Source organism: Ailuropoda melanoleuca, chromosome 12 (assembly GCF_002007445.2).
Source record: "Ailuropoda melanoleuca isolate Jingjing chromosome 12, ASM200744v2, whole genome shotgun sequence".
Lineage (NCBI taxonomy): Eukaryota > Metazoa > Chordata > Mammalia > Carnivora > Ursidae > Ailuropoda > Ailuropoda melanoleuca.
The window spans coordinates 55,948,078-55,965,293 of record NC_048229.1 but is presented as its reverse complement, the minus strand read 5'-3'; the positions used below and the strand labels follow the sequence as shown (position 1 = coordinate 55,965,293).

The window sequence follows — 17,216 nt, the reverse complement described above, 5'->3', positions numbered from 1 at the left end:
CGGAGTAGTCCGGGTGAAGAACAAAATTCAGTTTCTGGAAACCAACGCGGGGCTTCCCGGCTGTGAGCGCGCCCAGGTGGGCGTCCAGCCTGCCTTCCTGATCGAACCGTTTTATTTGCTCAGAGCAGTTGTGTACCTGCGTGCGTTTCCGAGTGCCGTGGGGCAGGTTGTGTGTGTTTCCGAGGAGCATGGGAAGGGTTCCTAGAACTGGAATAAACCCCCTCTGCCCGCACTCTCTAGTATGTCCCTCTGTTTTTCATCACACCCACAGCACATGGTGGGTTTTATTTTTATTTACGTGCTTTATTAGTTGACACATAGCAGCTATGTTATGTGTGTCTATTTGAGTTAATGAGTGAATGTCAGAAATGGTGGTTAAACATAGGAAAGTAGCATGCTGTTAAGAAAATGAAGCAGGGTTTTGAAGTTCTGCAATGCCAAAGCCAGCTCCTAGCTTGGCTGCTTCTTAGGGCAGATCCCTTATCCTCAGCTGTGAAACTAAGATAATATATATCCTGTGGAATTAATGTAAGGATTGGTGGGGCGCCTGGGTGGCTCAGTTCTCTAAACTCAGCTGGGGACACCTGGGCTCCAGGACGTTCTCAGGAGAAATAATTTAACCAGTTAAGCGGCTGCCTTCAGCTGGGGTCGTGATTTCAGTGTCTTGGGATCGCCCAGCCCTGGGCTCCTGCTTCTCCTCTGCCTCCCCACTCCTCCGCTCATGCTCTCTCTCAAATGAATACTATCTTTTTAGGGCGCCTGGGTAGTGCAGTCGTTAAGCGTCTGCCTTCGGCTCAGGGCGTGATCCCAGCATTCTGGGATCGAGCGCCACATTGGGCTCCTCTGCTGGGAGCCTGCTTCTTCCTCTCCCACTCCCCTGCTGTGTTCCCTCTCTCGCTGGCTGTCTCTCTGTCACATAAATAAAATCTTTAAAAAAAAATGAATACTATCTTTTTAAAAAATAGGATTGGTAAGATAATGCATGTGATAAGAACTGGAAGTAAGTGGATCACCTAGCTGGTTCCATTGGTAGAGCATGTGACTCTTGATCACTGGGTGGTCCTGAATTCAAGCCCCAAAGTGGGGGTAGAGTTTAAAAAAAAAAACAACGAAACCTGGAAATATAAACATGGATGGGAACTCCTGCATACTCAGTCCCACCTGAGCCCAAGCAGCACCAACCTCAATGCTGCCTTCCCAAAAGCTTCTGGGGATGGGCCTGGTGTCACCGTACTCAAATTCTTCTTTATTAGTTTGCCAGCACAGTTAACTCTTCTACTTTGACAAGGGTTTTTATTTGTTTTACATTTTGTCATCTCAAAGTTTCATGACATCAGCCACCAGAATACACAAAATTAGGTTCTTCACTTTATACAGAGAGGAAAGTAATAAACTCCATTAAAAGTTCACTTTGACCAAAGAGACAACCTCCAATGGGAAACCACACGCAGGAAGACCCAATATACATATATATATATATAATGTATAGATATTTATAGATATCTCATCTGAAAACACAGAAAAAAAAATCCAAGGTCTGCAGCACTATCTACAGTAAGAGGGATTAATTCTACCAGCTTTTCAAACAGTCACATTTGATATTCAAAGGAAGCACGTGAGTGAATAGAACTGGGGACAGACTAACACTCCACCAGGCTCTAGAGCAGTCTAGTAATGGCTTAAGATTCTAGAAGGGGTGATACGTGCCAAGGAAAGGTGGATGCAGGTATCCGCTCAGCCTCAGAGCACCCCACACACAACTGTCCCCTCCACAGCCCTCCAGTTTTCGTTGCTCTCTCCCCTCTTGTTTCAGGGTTTGTGGCAATTGATTTAGGCTCTAAGACCAGTGACTCCGGCTTCTGGGCCAGGAGATTCTCCCTGATAGTGTGGGTGGGTGGGATGTGTCTGGCACAGTCCTGGACTTCAGGTGAAAGGAGGGGACCAGGGTGTGTGGAGAGCCTTTCTCCTTTGCCTGGTCCTTGTTCACTTTAGGAAACTTCACCTCCCACCCCAGGACCCAGCAAGCCCCAGCCCAAGCCACTCCAATGGTCCTGAGATGGCAGTGGGGGCCTGCACAAGTCTCACAACCTTAGACCATTTCTCTCCAAATAAACTCTCTTCTTTCTTAGTGATGCCCACAGAAAATATTGGCATAGCTGACCAGGACCAGAAAGAACACCATGTTTCTGGTGGCCTCGGACGCACTGCTACTGACTGGGTTGTCCTCCACGGAACTGGGAATCTCTGCCACACACTGCCTCCAGCCACATACTGGCTCCTGAAGGCAGACACCATGAAGTTCTGGGGTGTGTCCAACCCTCATGGGCTATTTCAGCAATTAAGCTCAGCCCCCAGATCAGGTCCCAATGGAGACAGAGGATCAAGCAACTGTCTACCTCAGGGCCTTGGCTCAGACATGGGACAAGGCCAGGAGGTGGTGGAGTGTGTGGGCTGAGACAATCTGTGGGGTTCCTGCCTTTTAGGTCATCTGTGTTCTGTCTTCCTTGGGCAGAGAAACCCTGTTCAGTCCCTGCCTGCCTGGCCCGACATCACCACGTCAGCCCAGAGAGCACCAGGAAAACTGCTGCCTGGCGGGAGCGCCCCCTCGTGGCTATGGTTCAGATGATTGTCACATGTGCAAAAAGACAGAAACGGATGTGCTTGGTGGAGGAGACGGGAGAAAGGGGTCCGCAGAGCTCCAGGGCTCCTGCCTCCTCGTGCTCCCCAGGGCTGCCTCCTGGTTGTCACCTCAGTACCTGAGCTGGACCCTGTGCTCCTGCTGTCCCAGCACACCGCCTCAAAACCCCTCCCATCTTCAAACCTGCCTGCCCAAGGGGGTCATCCCACGCTTTCTTCAGTCTAGGATATTGTCCTGGATCCTGCCCAGAGAAGGACCTGAACTCTCTCCTTAGCAAATCCCTTTCTTCCCTGTACCCCGCCCTGACTGTGGGGAGTTGGAAGAGGGGCCTAAGTCCGCCAAGTTAAGGTGAGTGAGGTGGTGGGGGTGGGGAGGAGTGAGCCTCTCAAACCATCCGGAGACTGTTCTGCAGCATCTGGGATGAATCCCCTCATCTTTTTAACAAAAGTGAAGTTAAACCCATTTCCTCCCCTTGGCCTTCACAAAAATAAACTAAAAGGAAAATGAGCCGGCGCGAGGATGGCAGTGGGACGTCGATGCGGGCGGGGGGCAGGTGGGCATCGCTGCCGGGCCAAGGGCTTCAACAGGACACCTCCATGGTGTGATTGACCTGGCCCAGCCCCTCACTGCTCTCCGAGTGGGTGCAGGCCTGCGGGCGGCTGCCATCCACCGAGCTCGCGCTGGTGAGAGACGCGGTACGGGAGCGCGCGAGGCGGGTCATGCTGGCCGAGGGCACTGTGGACAGAGGCGGGAGCGGGCATGAGGGCGGGCAGGCGGGGCGGGTGCCGGCAGGGGGACAAGGAGCGACGCAAGCGAAGCGGCCAGCAAGACCCGTTCTGCCGGCGGCGCGGGGGCCCGTCTCAAGCCGCGGCTCTGGCATCTACTCGGACAAGCCGGAGGCATGCAGCGCCAGGGGCTGAGCCCAGGAGGCGGGGGGCCAGCAGGACCCATCTCACGACAGCGGCCCGGAGCTATGGCCAGAGCGGGGTGGTCTGACTGGGTACGCCTGAGCTGGTGCAGGGAGGGGACCGATTTCCAACAGTGCCTCCCTCAAGAGGATGACGGGGCAGGGCAGCAGGACTACTGTCAAGGAGGACAAGGTGCGGAGGCCACAGACTGCCATAAATCCAGCTTCCGTCAGTATTCAGACTTTCACAAGCAAGACTCTCAGGGGGCAAACTCCACCTTCCTGAACGCAACTGGCCACCCATCCAGCTCGGGCATGGCTGGACACCCTTGCCCCCAGGGCCAGGCCTGGGTTTTCCCTCTGTGAGGCTCTGGTGCCAACTGCCTGAGCTCTGAAAGCCACGCGGCCCATGGCACCCCAGAAGCCAGACGGCTCTAAACCCCGGCCAATCTAGAGCCCGGATGTGGGACACCAGCCCACCAAGGCCCAGGATCTGTGAAAAAGCAGGACTCTTTCGGGCTTTGGAGGCGAGCAGACACAAGAAAGTTCCAAACCACGGCAAGAGGAGGCCTGGCTGCAGCACCGCACAGAGGAAGGAGCAGGGGGGTACTAGGGTAGGGGTCCATGCATCGGGGGAGAGGCTGCGGGGCTACCTGCTCCTCCACTCAGCCTTCGGTCCTTCAAGTATGCAACTAGAGAGAAGACAGAGCCAGAGGGGCGGGGGGGGGGGGGAGACACAGAACACGGGTGAAGAGCGTGATCTGGCGAGGCCAGGGTGTTGCGATGGGTCGGAGAGGAGACAACAAGACAGGCACAGAGCGGGCGGGGGCCAGGCCAGAGCCTCACGAAGCCCACCCCTGCCCACCCACCAAAGCAGCAGCCCCGGAGGGAGGCCTGACACCACGCCGGGGGCACTCCTCTTGCCCCCGCTTCTCCAGCCTGGGCTGCGGCACCGAGGGTCCCACGTTGAGAGGGGTTTGGGGGCCCATATCCTAGCAACAGCAGCCTCCCCTTTCTTCTGGGCCTCAGTCTCCCCGGTACAGTTTGGGGGAGGCCTGGACAACCTCCGAAATCCAGCCCAGCTCTTAGGCTGCCTGGTGCTGATGCTCCTGGGGCCCTAAGAACATGCCCCAGCCTAACAAGCATTGCTCGTCTACCCATCTGTTCACTGGCACCCCTGAGCTCAGGCCCAGCCTCAGAGCTCCTGCCATGTATTATTGTTGGCTTGGGCCTCTCTTTGCCCTACTTCTCCACGGAGAGGCTGGCAGGCCCCTGGGGGCCAGACGAGGTTCCACTCCTGGCTTCCCCCACAGGCCTGTCCTTCCACGGAGGCACAAGCTCCAGAGGCTGAAGTCTCAGGGGGAGACATAAATTCAGGGAGAGAAGTTCTGCTTCCAGCAGGAAAGCCGGGTATATGGGGGAGAGGGGAGGAATCAAGGAGATAAGGTGCGCGTGAGTGCGTGCGTGCGTGCGTGTGTGCGTGCGTGTGTGCGTGCTGGAGGTGCTCAGGAGCAGTCTGGGCATCTCATCCCTGCACAAGGAGCAGTCTGGAGAGGGGAGGTGGAGGCCATTGCCACCCCACGGCCTGTTACCCTGGGGTCTTCACATATGCCGCCCTCAGGTTCCGCTGCCTTCAGCTCTCTCCTAACACCACACGGCCCCACGTGCCTTCCTCAGGCCCCAGACTCCAAGACCCCTCTAAGGTCCCTGATGCCGTCCACCACCTGCGACGAGCGGTACAGGTGCTCCAGGTCTGGCCGGGGAGTGGGGTGTGCATGACTCACCTCTAGGCAGCCTTTCTGGGCAGGACCCAGCCCCGGGCTCTGGTCCCCCAGGCCTGAAGAAGAGCCTACCACCCCACGTCGCCATGAGAACAGTGTCCCAAAGCCTCCCCAAGGGCACGGGAGAGCCAGACACTGCCTGGGTTCATCTCCTCACCACTCAGGTGGAGATGCCCCCAGAGAGTCCCCAGTTGTGGCGGGGAGCATGTGGTGAGTGGCATGGCAGCTGGGCCCCACTAACACAGATCTCCTGTGCCCATAGGCTGCTCAGGGCCACCCGACACCATGCGCCGCCTGCCCACCCATCTCTAGGGCGGGGGCGGGGGGAGGTTTACTCACTGTAGCCCATGCCTTGCAGGAAGTATTTGAAGGCCTCAGTCAGCTTTCCTGGCTACAGGACAGAGGGACAGTCACATGCTTTGATTGGCTGCTTGGGGCTGGGGGGAAGGGAGGCTTCCCCCACCCGGGCTAGAGAAGGGAGGGCCAAGAGTCTCACCTGTGTGACCTGGGGGAGCCCCCCGGAATCTGCCATCTGCAGGAAGAGAGGGGGGTGAGCTGAGCAGGGGCACCCCGCACCTTGCCCAGGCCTCGTATACCCAAACAGGCTGCCCTGAGCAGACACACTGTCCTGCTCCCACCCCGGATGGGACCCCAGGCAGGCCCCTCCCTGAGGCTGGGCCCTTGGCTGGGGAGGAAGGCCTCACCTTCAGGAAGGTCGTGGTGCTTGGATCCAGTTTGGAGTTGCACTCCACCTAGGGGCAAGGTCAGCAGCATAAGGCAGCCCCAGCCCCTGGGCTATCAGAGGAGTCCCCTACCCCAGTTGCTAAAGCAGGTTCTAGTCCCAGAGCGGGGAGGCTCTACTGGTGAGGAAGGGTGTGCAGGCTGCTTTCTGAAAGTCCAAGCCCCTGCAGATCAGGAAGCAGGCCCCCGCGCCCTCCCTGAGGGACCTGAGACCCAAGGACTCCACTCACAGAGGCTGGCAGGGCGGGAAATGGGGCAGTGGCTGGGCCATGTCCCTACAGGGAGCCAGGGCCACCTTGAAGGGAGTGGCTGGGAAAGTGCCAGGGCCCATAGAGGTCAGGCAGGGAGGTGAGGGAGGAGGGTCAAGATCAACAGGAGACCGAGGCCTCTGCCTGGGTCCAGATGGTCCATACACCCCACAGCCCATTCCCCTGAGCCCTCAGGCACAGGGAAGGTGTCCTAGTTTCCAGGGACACTGGAGGCTGCCCTGGGTACTCCTGGACCCTGGGCCTCTGTCCCACGGGGACATGAAGCCCCGGGCTGCCTGCTTCCAGAGTTCCAGTGGGAAAAGTGACAATCCCCAAAGGCAGTGGGGATGCACGTGCTCGGGGACTATTTCATAGCGAATGAAGCAAGCTGTACAGGAGAGAGCTCGTCTCCAGAGACGCACCCCGAGGTGGCAGAGACCGAGGTGCGGCCGTGCTACTGGGAGGGAGGGAGGGAGGGAGGGGCTGACCCGCAGGCGGTCTGGCCCTGGCTCCCACAGTCTCCACACCTCCCTCACTTGAAGGGTGGGGCTGTGCGTGGTGGATGCTGCGAGGCAAGATGGTGGGGTGGTGGGCTGAGAAGGCCAACAGCCAGTGCCTGGCCCCGCCGGCCTGAGGCCAATGACACCCTTACTCCCACCTCCCACCCCCCAGTCAGGGCAGAGCCCCTCACTCACCACCCCATCCTCGGCGGGTGCGTTGTCCCCGACCACCAGCATCACCGGGCAGCTGCAGACACAGAGGAAAAGGGCTGTCTGGCCTGGGCAGGGGGACAGGGGCAGCCTGGGGGTGCGGGGCACTCACCGCAGCGTCTTGGCATTGGGCACTGTTCCAGGCCGGTTAATGTCCAGGTCTCTGCGGCTGCAGGGAGAGGCCCAGGTAGAGGTGGGCATCTCAGGACGGGACCCCAGGGCTCGTGTGCCCCAGGACCCTACCCCAGCCTCCCACAATGGCAATTACGGCCCAACGTCCCGGTCTGGGCCCAGAGTTGGGGCTTATGGTTACTGAGTTGTCTCAGCTGTGGAAAAGGCCTCCCAGATCCCAGCTGGAAAACAAGGAGACAGGGACATGTGCTGCACAAATAGGGGGTCTTCAGGCCTTCCCTCATGCAGAACTTCTCGGATCCCCCAATTTATGCCAGCTGGGCCCTCAAATTTGGCTCTCGATCCCCCCCCGCCCCCCGAAGCACTGCTCTGACAGGTACCACCACCTGCGCATGGGCTCCAGGGTCACAGAGGGGAGCAGGGCCTGGTCCTCTCATTCTCCACTGTATCCCCAGCACCCCCACACACACAGCAGGTGCTTAATAAATATTTGTACGAGAAAGGAAGGAGGGAAGACCCACGGGCTCCAAGGAGCACAGCCTGAAACACACAGGCTTCCTCCAGCCTCCTCCCCATCTACAGACATCAGCCCCAAGGTTCAGGCTGTGGGGGTCAGCGATGTGGCCCACCTCCCCCCTTGCTCTGGGCTGAACCACAGTGCCCCAGGGGAGAAGGCGTGGAAGAGCCCGAGAACCAGAGCCCGCAGCCCTGCTCCCCGTCTGCCCTTCAAGGGGGGTGGCCCTGAGCCAGCAGTGATGCCCCAAGCAGCTCATCTACAAAATGGGGAGCGCGTGTCTCCGGCCTGCCCGCTTCTACGAGTGGCTGGCCGTACTGAGGGCACCCCGGCAGCGAGCGCCCTGTGGCCTGGTGCCGCCGAGCTGAGCCCCGTGCCGCCCGCACCTGTTGTACATGTTCCAGAAGAGCTGCAGGTTGGCCTGGTTCACCACGTTCCCGATCTNAGGAAGGGACAGAGCGGGGAGGTGCGCGGAGGGGAGCGGACAGACGGATAGACAGGGGCATGCAGGTAGCACAGCCCCCCGCGGCCCTGGCCCCAGGCCCAGCAAGGGGGGTGGGGTGGGGGCGGGGCCCCCCACATCTGTGTCAGCCCGGTAGAGACAGGTCAGATAACCCTAAGCCAGACCTCCTCCTCCTGCCTGGCTGGGAGGGTGTAGCCGTCCTGGGCACCCCAGAGAGTGGGTGGAAGCAGGCCCTCGAGAGGCTCCCAAGACCCCCAGGTCAGCCACCACCGCAGCCCCCATTACCTGGCTGAAGAGGTGGGATAGCACCCCCTTACCTGGCTGAAGAGGTGGGATAGCACCGTGTCAGGTAAAGTGCTCGTGAGGCCGGAGAGCTGTGGGCCAGGGCGGAGGCCAGCGTCAGTGCCGCTCCCCACCCTCCCCACCCCTCCCCAGCATCAGCGCCCCTGTCTAAGCGGACCACGCGCACCTTGGTGGCCGCCCAGTCGATCCAGCCTTTGCCGTTGGGGTCAATGTTCATCAGCACCAGCCCCTCCACCAGGTCAGGGAAGATGAGCTGCCGTGAGAGACAGGAGAGTGTGTAGGGAGCCCCCGTCTTCCCCACTGAGAACACGGGCTGTGAGGTGTCGGCCCTGCCTATGTCCCAGGTGGCTGGAGGGTCCGAGGAGAAGGACGTGCTCTGGAAGGGCTTCAAGACACCGCAGATGACTCAACTGGGCCACAGCTGGACACCTGCCTGGGCTCCCCTTCCAGCAGCCCCTGCTCGTCCTCCTTCCCGCCTGGAACCTTTCACAATTCTCTGATTGATTTCGAATCTATGCCTATGGCACTGTTTTCAGCGCCTTTTAGATCCTCGAAGATGCTGTTGTTGTAAAACTGAGGAGTAAACATCTTCAATGAAACATCTGGTTTCTCTGCTTTCGTAGAGAAAGCAGCCCTACTGAAGCAGGACACCGACCTTTCCAAAGCCTGTGTTCTGTTCAATTGCAGAAGAGATTTGAATGACTTCTTCAGGGGAAAACGGTAATATACGTACGACACTGCTTTCCCGTTGAGTTTTTCTGGGGGGACAGGGAATGGTCGGCAGCTAACAAGGGGTTACGTGCTGAAATTCACACTGGAGTTCAAAATGCTGGGCCTTTTCTTTTGGAAAAAGACATATTTTAAAAGAAAAAAAATATCTTGAATCCTAAAAATTCTTCAGAGATGGAAAGCTTGTGGGCTCCTACCCAACGTGATGTTTCTGAAGCAACTTTCTTTAAACCTTCCCAGCTTAATGCAAGTGTCACTTTTGGCTAAGAAATGACTTGTGTTTAAATATTACCCTAATTAGTGTAGAAGTGACTAGGAGAATCCTTACTTAGTGGCTGGAGCAAGTCGTTGTAGTTTGTTACAGAAATTTTGGCTTTGGCTCATGGTGAAACAAGTTATCGTTTATAGTCTTTTAAGGAAATGCGGGGGAAAAGCAACCTCTTTTTTTTAATATCCTTGGGTGAAAAAAAGAAAAAAAGGGGGGATTTTCTAAGTGAAGAGCCAGTGGGGGGAGGGGAATGAACAGGAAGAAAGAGCACATGCCCCTGTGGTTGAAGGGTTGAGGGGAGAGGCCAGTCCTGGGGTGGGGGTGGGAGGAGGGAGACTCACCGCGAACTTGGCCAGCACATAAGCTCCGGCTCCCACTCCGATGCCAATCACGTACTTGAACCTTGTGGAAAGCATGGCTGGTCACTCCGGCGCCAGGGGAGGCACTGCCCACGATCGCCCTCAGCTGGTGCTGCTGGCTCTGCAGCGATGGGGGGCACCCTCCGGCCCCCAGCCCAGGGACAGGGTCTGGGTGGGGACTCACCCGAAGTGCTGCACCACGCTGGGGAGCATGGCGGCCAGCTGCTCCATGGAGGGGAACTGGTACCTGCAGGCAGAGGGGGAGGTCAGGGCCGGTACAGCCTGGGCCACAGAGCTGGGGAAACCTGCCAGGGGGCTCCCCGGTACCTACCCCTGGGGAAACTGCGACGCCCCCACCTGCTGACCAGGGGCATCCACATGGCACACCACGAAGTGTTTGGTGATCTCCTGCATGTCCTCGAAGTTGAAGAAAGTGTTGAAGCACAGCTTGTCTGCAAAGACACACCTCTCAGCTGTGGCTCAGCAAAGGGGTGGGGAGGCCTGTGGCCCTGAGAGGGAGGGCAAGGTGGAGGCGGTCAGCCTCATGGTCCAGCAGGGGCACCAAGGCCCACACGGCTAAGGTCACAGAGCGGAGTGTGAGTGGGGATCTAGGGGGCCCTGTGGGGAAAGAGGGGAGGCCGAGGAAGGAAGGATGGGGCCGGGGTGTACTTACGATTGAGGCCCACGTCATGGTAGGTGAGGATGGCCGGGCGGTTCCCTTTAGGGGAGCCCCGGATCACCACGTGCAACAGGCCGTAAGGGGTCTCGATGTCATGCTCCTGGAGGGAAAACAGCACTGGGCACACTGGGCAGCCCTCACTCCTGGCTGTGGGGCAGCCTGGGGGCTGTCAGGCCTGTGGTGGGGCCCCTACCGCCCAGAAGGGGGGCATCTTATTCTCATGGCGCTGAGCAGCCCCCAGGCAGAGCAGACCGGAGGGAGCACCCCTTCCGGGAGGTGTCTGGTGCAGGGACAACGTGCGCTGACGTGCCCAGGGAAGTCTGCTAACCAGTGGGGTGGGCTGCCACTGCCCAGGCCCTGCCGCTCTCAGCCCCGCAGGGTCCAGTGAAGCTCATTCTCTCTGAGTCACGGCAGCCCCTCCAGGACAGCGCGGCCACCCCAGCCTGAGTCCTGCCCTCGCCATGTTCCCCCACTCAGAATCCTTCAGGGCTGCTCTTGAAGGCCTCGACAGCCCTGCCTGGAACGTGCAGTAACCCCCCCCACCCCCGTCAGCTGAGCCCAGCCGCCAGCCCCCAAGCCTGCCCCGGTTCCCACCTCCAGACTCTTGCTCGTGTTGTTCCTTCCATCTTGAATGCCCCTCCCTCTGAACTCCAAGGCCTCCCAAAGGCCTCGTGCAGTGACCACCCTGGTATCCTCCTGTGCTCACGACCCTGGTTTTGTGGCGTGGGGTGGCTAGTCCTTCGAGAACCGGCGCTGGATGCTCGAGGAGGAGGCTGATGTGCTCGGGCCTCCTTGAACCTTGGGGAGGGGCCCTGGGGGCTGGTCCTTCTGCAAACTAGTCACTTTTGGCCACTCGATGGACAGACTCCAAGAGGTCTGTCAGAGCTGAATTAACAGCCTTCCCTACACCACGGGGAATGCTGCGAGTTGGCTCTGTGAGTGGGAGGTGGGGCTAAGGTCAAGGGCAGGAAGTGACTGACCCCCAAATGTGTGCTAAGTGCCAAGCATGTTATGCATGCATTTTCCCCTTTTGCACATGGAGGACACTTAGATTCAGAGAGGACCCAAGTTCCTGCTCCTGACGGAAAAGGGGGGGACTCTGGAGGCAGGAGACAGCTTCCTGGGTTCTGGTCTTCCTGGATCAAGGTTCAGAGGAACACTGTTCCGGCCTGTGTCTCCAGCAGGGAATGACAAGGTGGTGTCAAGCCCACAGCCAGAGGCCACACACACCCTGGGAGCCACAATTCTGCCGTGAGGCCCTGTTAAATAAACCTCATGTCCTCTAAGTGGGCCCAGGGCCCCCAAAGCCTCTCCACATCCTAGGCCTGTCCTCCCTCAGGGTCAAAACAAGGAACACATTCCTCCTCACTGACGGCTGACCAGCCACTTTTGATGTGTCTCATTTACTTCTCACAGGAACCCAAGCCCCAGAGGAGCAAACTGAGTTTGGGAACGGAGAAATGACTTGCCCAAGGTCAAACCCAGAGAGGGCTAAGCAGGCCTTGCCAGGTGCCAGCCTCAGGCCAGGGATATGCCCTGAAGGCTCCAGTCCACAGATTTCCAAGCAGGCAGCTCTCCACAGCCACCTGTCTCTGCTGGGGAGGCCATGCTGCATCCTCCACCAGCCCCCACACTACTCTCTTAGCTCTGGAGGGCAGGGGTTGGGGGCAGGAGGGGCGCCCATTGCACAAGAGCTGCAGTGCACTTCCTGCGGTGTGAAGGGCGTTCTCCGTGGGGGTCAGCTCTAGCCCTCCTGAATACGAGTCAGGGCCCAGGGCAGCAGTCTTCCACCCGCACACCTGCACCGCCCCCCCACCCCCGCCATGGCTGTGTGTGAGGGGTGTCTACCCCTCCCAGCCCTGGTGTGACCTAGCTGTCACCATCAGCAGCCCCTGGACCTCAGGACTAAGGCGTAGTGCTCTCCGTCTCCCCCCCCCCAAAGGCTTGGCTGTCCAGGGCCGGATAGGCTGTCCAGGGCAATGGCCTGGTTGCTGGTCCCACACGGCCTAGTGACTTGGCTGAACCCACCCCCCACCGACCCAGGAGCTCTGACCCAGCTCAGCCAGACAGGAGCCGGGAGTCCCCATCTCTCGGGGTGCAGCACAAGAGAGGCGACCTGAGGGCCACAGCCCAACAAGCTCTGAGCCCCCAGCCCCCAGGACCGAGCGCGCCCATTGGCTCCCGCTGACGTCAGAGCCCCCGCCTCCAGGTGGGTGCCGGCACTGCCGCAGCAAGGGAGGGGGCTCTGACGTCTTCTCTAGGCGGTCCGTCTCCCATCTCCCCTCGCCCGTGACCTTGAGAGTTGCTGGGTTTCAGCCCGTGGGAGGGGGCGAGGGGCTGGAGGGGGGCGACTAGTACGATTCATTCAATCAACCACAGCAGCAATTCAGCCGATTGGGACTGCACCCGGGGTAGGCGCTGACATCGCTGCCTGGTTGCAGGGCGGCCCGGGGGTCTGTGCCCCAGCAGGACAGGCCGGGCGTGGGGTGGAGGAGGATGCGTGCCCCTGCTTCTCCCTCTCTGAGGAAGAACAGCACCCCTGGGCACTGCTGCCCGGGCCCCTACACCCGCAGGATCTTGGTTCCAGCCTTGCCTGTCCCTACCCACTAGGTAAGACACTGCGACCCTCTCCTCATCCCCCCTCCCCCCGCAGGGACCTCGGCCTGAAGGCCGGGTTAGCACCCCGCCCAGTCCTCCCCGTCTCAGCCGGACTGGCACTGCAGTTCCCTGGGGACCGCAGCAGAGCCGCCAACACCTGCTAAGGAAGGGAGAGGCTGTCCTTCCGTTCTCACTCCGGTGCAGCCACCCAAACAACCACGACAACTCTCGGGGGGTCAGGACATGGGCAGGGAACAGAGCCTCCCCCAGGGCGGAGGTGGTCACAGGCCGGTGGCAGACGCAGCCGGGCCCCTGCGCCAGGCCAAGGGCACACGGTCAGTGGGAGGTGCGTGTGCTGGTACCCGGGGCCACCCCGGCTTGCGGACGGGTCACATGGCTCATTCCCCTTGCTGCGGATTTCAGCCCTTCCCCGCAGGCCCTGACCAGCAGCTAACCCCTAGCCACTGCTGCAGGGGCACCAGGGACACTAGAACCTACTGGCTTTGCCTCCAAGACGCCCAAGGTGAGGCGACCGAAAGCAGCTCTGCCACCAGACAGAGGCGGAGGGCTGTCCCTCCCTCCCTGCCCACCTGGCCGCCCCCAGAGCCCTCACTCACCCCATCCCAGCACTCCGGCATCTTGCCGAGCGAGAAGGCGATCTGCCTCTACCAGGCAGGGCAAACAAAGGCCTGAGTCACCAGGATCCAGAGGGAGGGGGCAGCGCGAGGGGGAGACGGCAGCGCTGTGATGGGGCGCCGCTCCCAGGCCATTTATATGCAGAGCCCAGTGGCCGAGGCCGGCCCCGCCTCCCCTCGGGGTTTCAGAGCAGCCACTCGCTCTCCCTGAGTCCCCACTTCCAGATTGGCGGCTGGGAGACGAACCTGGCTCTCATTGGCTTCCGAAGTCCTCGCTCACCCCAGCTCCCGCTCCTCCTCCTGCTCCCCCCTCCCCCCCAGCAACACAGCATCCTTGCTGGTCCCCGGGCCCTGCATCCCGACGGCCCGACGGCCCGCAGCACACAGGCACACCCCGACAGCCACAGCTGCACGTGGTGTCTTGGGAAGATGAGACAAGAAGCTACCCATACAGGTGTGTCCTGTCCCAGGCACCCAGGAACCGCTCACGGACACCAACACCGGCACAGGGCAGGGAAGGCCACCCAGACATGCCCCAGACAGCACAGTCCTTGCCCCGTTCCCTGGGGAGCAGGGAGGGCCTGAGACGGCCCGAAGCCCAGCCTCCACCTCAGGAAGGTCTGGATCACTTAATCCTGAAGGGATGGGGTACTGACTGGCTCTCTGGGGCCATCATCTGTCGTGACTCTGTTCCAGGGACTGCTCCTTCTCCACTCCCCAGGGTCTCCCCTGGGGCAGCCCTAGCTCTACCCACAGGTATGCCTGGTGCCTGCCCACAGGGCTGAAATGGGGGTTCTGGGGGCAGGGGGTTTGGGCCGAAAGCAGGACCAGCGGTATGGTGGGGACACCCCCCCATCCTACAGCGAGGGCCTGGAGGCCACCAAAGGAGAGGAGGAACAGGGGTCAGCCTGCCAGAGCAGAGGTGCCCACCTCCTGCAGACCCCCCCGCCGCCCCCCCAGCTCTCCTTCCTGGGGCCACCGCAGGCCCCATGCCCTGTCCTCCTGAAGAGCAAGGACCTGAGTGGGGAGCTGGCTAGAGACCCGCAGGTAGAGTAAACTGGGAAGGAGGAGGCAGAGGAGAGGAGAGGAAATAGGTCAGGGAGGGGAGCCCAGGAGGGAGCCCAAGGACTGAGAGAAGCAGGAGCAGCTCAGAGGAGGGTGCTGGGCGCCTGTGCCCCCATTCTGTCTCCTTCACGAAGGAACACGCCACTCAGGCCCGCCTGCCCCGCCACCCCTGCACGCTGGCTGGCAGCCCTGTGGGGAGGGGGTCACCTCCCCATCTCTGGGTGCCCAGTGACCTGGTCAACACCTGCCATGTGTGCTATTCCCGGCCACGTCCTCTGCCTGGGGCACACCAACAACTTTCCCCGCCCCACCTGTGACCTCCGGCTCTGGGGGCCCAGCACTCTGCGCTCTCTGAGGGCAGCCAGGGTGCGGAACCGGTGTCCCCCTGCCCCTCGTGGACTGGCCATGCTCCCTGCTCCCCGCAACCACTCTGACACAGCCCGCCCCTGCCCTGTCCACTTAATCCTCCTACCTGCTCCTCAAAGGGGCGAGTTGCTCCCTTGAAGAGTTGCTGTGAAGACAAGAGCTCCATGAGGGGCTCCAGACCTGACCTCATGCCTGCCCAGGCCCTACCCGGGAGAAATGGGGCTGTGTGCCTCTCCACACTGTTGGTCCTCTCCCCGGACTGTGACTGGACAAAGCAGGCTCAGATCCTGCCAGCCAAACCTAGGCCCCAGTCCTTCTCTCTCACTTCTCTGCTGTGTGACCCTGGGCAAGTCAGTCAACCTCTCTGAGCCTCCACATCTGTAAATGGGAGACCAGCTGTGCTGTCTGGATAGGTAGCTGCAAGGATAACACATAGTCCTCACACACCTCTGGAAAAGGGTGAGAAAACTGGAGCACAGAGAAGTTAACTGTCCCACTCAGCCAGTAAACACGGAGCTTACCAGCACCTTCACGCTCTGGGCCTGGGATCACATTATTAAGAGCAGCAAATGCTTATTAGCATATCTCCCGCTTGCCAGCCTCTTCCAAATGCCTTGCATGTCTTACCTTATTTTATCCTCTTAACATCCACTTTACAGACTGTCCTGTCTACACAGGACCAGGAACTGCCTATGACTCCATGCTCTGGTGGCCGTAGTCACAGGGAGCTCGGGATCAGAGTGCTGGGCCGCGGGCACTGCTCCCCAACGCCACAAACACCTGAGGAGGTCTGAGCTCTCTGTCCTCACTGTACAAGTAAGGTAGTGACGTGCTGGGGGTCACATGGCCCATAAGTGGCAGGGATAGGCCCTGGACCCAGGTCTGTCCGGCCCTTGTTTGTCTTGCCTCCCTGACTGGCTTTGTCCATTGAGGCAAGGAATGAAAGGGGATAAAATCCCTGCCAGACCCTGGCCCAAATAAGGGTCATGCATCCTTTTAGCTGCTTTTCTAGAAAAAAACAAACACAAAGGCGCAGCCTCTCTGCGGGGTAAGCGGGGTAGAGGGGCCGGTGCCTTTTAACACATGCTGCCCTTTACCAAGCAAAGGGTCCCGAACACAGCTGGCAGCAACCCTGCGGGGCACAGGTGCAAAGGACCCCAGGATTCCCCTCGCCCCTTTCATACCCCCCAGGTGTGTTTCGGGGGGCTGGCAGTCAGCACCGCTGGTCTGGTGTCAGGCAGGGGCTTGCTGCTCTGGGATTTTATTTCACCAGCCCGTCCTGGGGCAAAGGGGCTCTTTGTCCCTACGTTCCTTTCTTCCTTTGAGCTGGGAGGGTGAGAAGTCCCCCTTGAGGTGCTTGCCCTGATCCCTCGCTGGGCCTGGGCCATCTCCCGGCCACATCCCTCCTCGCTCTCCTCCTGGGCTCCTGTTTATTCCCCAGACCCCGTCCTGTCCTCAGCTCCAGAGCCCTTTCTGTTTGGAACCGGTGCTCCCAGGGGACCGGAGCACATGCACATGGGCTGCTCCAAAGCCTCCTCGGGTGTCCTTGAAGGGACACATGACCCAGGGCCTGATGCTCAGGCCTGGGATCTGGGTCCCTGCTGCAGCACAGTGCGGGGGGAGGGGACGAGGAGCCTGCAGGCCACCCCACCTCTCACGTCACCCCGGCATCCGGACCAGGAGGCTGGGGCTGTCTGTTCTGGGGCTCCGAGACCGAACCACACTGAAGGCAGGCCCAGGCAAGGCCATTCCAGCTAGCCAGGAGGAAGGTCCTAGAAGGGTCTGATTTTGCTCAGCAGCTTTTGATGGCCAACAGGGCTCTGGAACCCGCGGAGGTGCGCGGAGGTTCCCGCAGACGCCCGGAAATAAAGGGCCACGATGGGACTCAGAGGGAAGAAATGTCTGGTCAAGTGCGCGAATGCACCGTGCAGAGGAATACATACAAAGAACAATTTCAATTTTCACAAGGAAGCTGGCATCAAACTAAAGAGGACACGGTTGTCCCGGCGACAGTTTCCATGGAAACGGGAGCTATTTCAGAGAGCCAACCTCACTGGAGATCTTCCTCATTGGAGGAAAG

The 17,216-nt window shown here is 59.8% G+C and overlaps 1 protein-coding gene across 1 annotated transcript in view; it reads right to left on the bottom strand.

Moving 5' to 3' along the window:
* Positions 1–1,271: 1,271 nt before the first annotated feature.
* NDRG4 (NDRG family member 4) overlaps positions 1,272–17,216 on the bottom strand; it is a 39,108-nt gene continuing 23,163 nt past the window's right edge. The window contains exons 4-17 of the mRNA XM_034639030.1: positions 10,467–10,572; positions 10,125–10,245; positions 9,978–10,040; positions 9,776–9,836; positions 8,604–8,690; positions 8,419–8,508; positions 8,058–8,113; positions 7,138–7,194; positions 7,011–7,062; positions 6,031–6,078; positions 5,823–5,858; positions 5,666–5,717; positions 4,199–4,237; positions 1,272–3,373 (exon numbers count right to left, since the gene is read on the bottom strand). Coding sequence (XP_034494921.1) covers positions 3,219–3,373; positions 4,199–4,237; positions 5,666–5,717; positions 5,823–5,858; positions 6,031–6,078; positions 7,011–7,062; positions 7,138–7,194; positions 8,058–8,113; positions 8,419–8,508; positions 8,604–8,690; positions 9,776–9,836; positions 9,978–10,040; positions 10,125–10,245; positions 10,467–10,572 — 1,023 coding nt within the window. The 3' untranslated portion in view covers positions 1,272–3,218. The remainder of the gene's footprint in view (positions 3,374–4,198; positions 4,238–5,665; positions 5,718–5,822; positions 5,859–6,030; positions 6,079–7,010; positions 7,063–7,137; positions 7,195–8,057; positions 8,114–8,418; positions 8,509–8,603; positions 8,691–9,775; positions 9,837–9,977; positions 10,041–10,124; positions 10,246–10,466; positions 10,573–17,216) is intronic.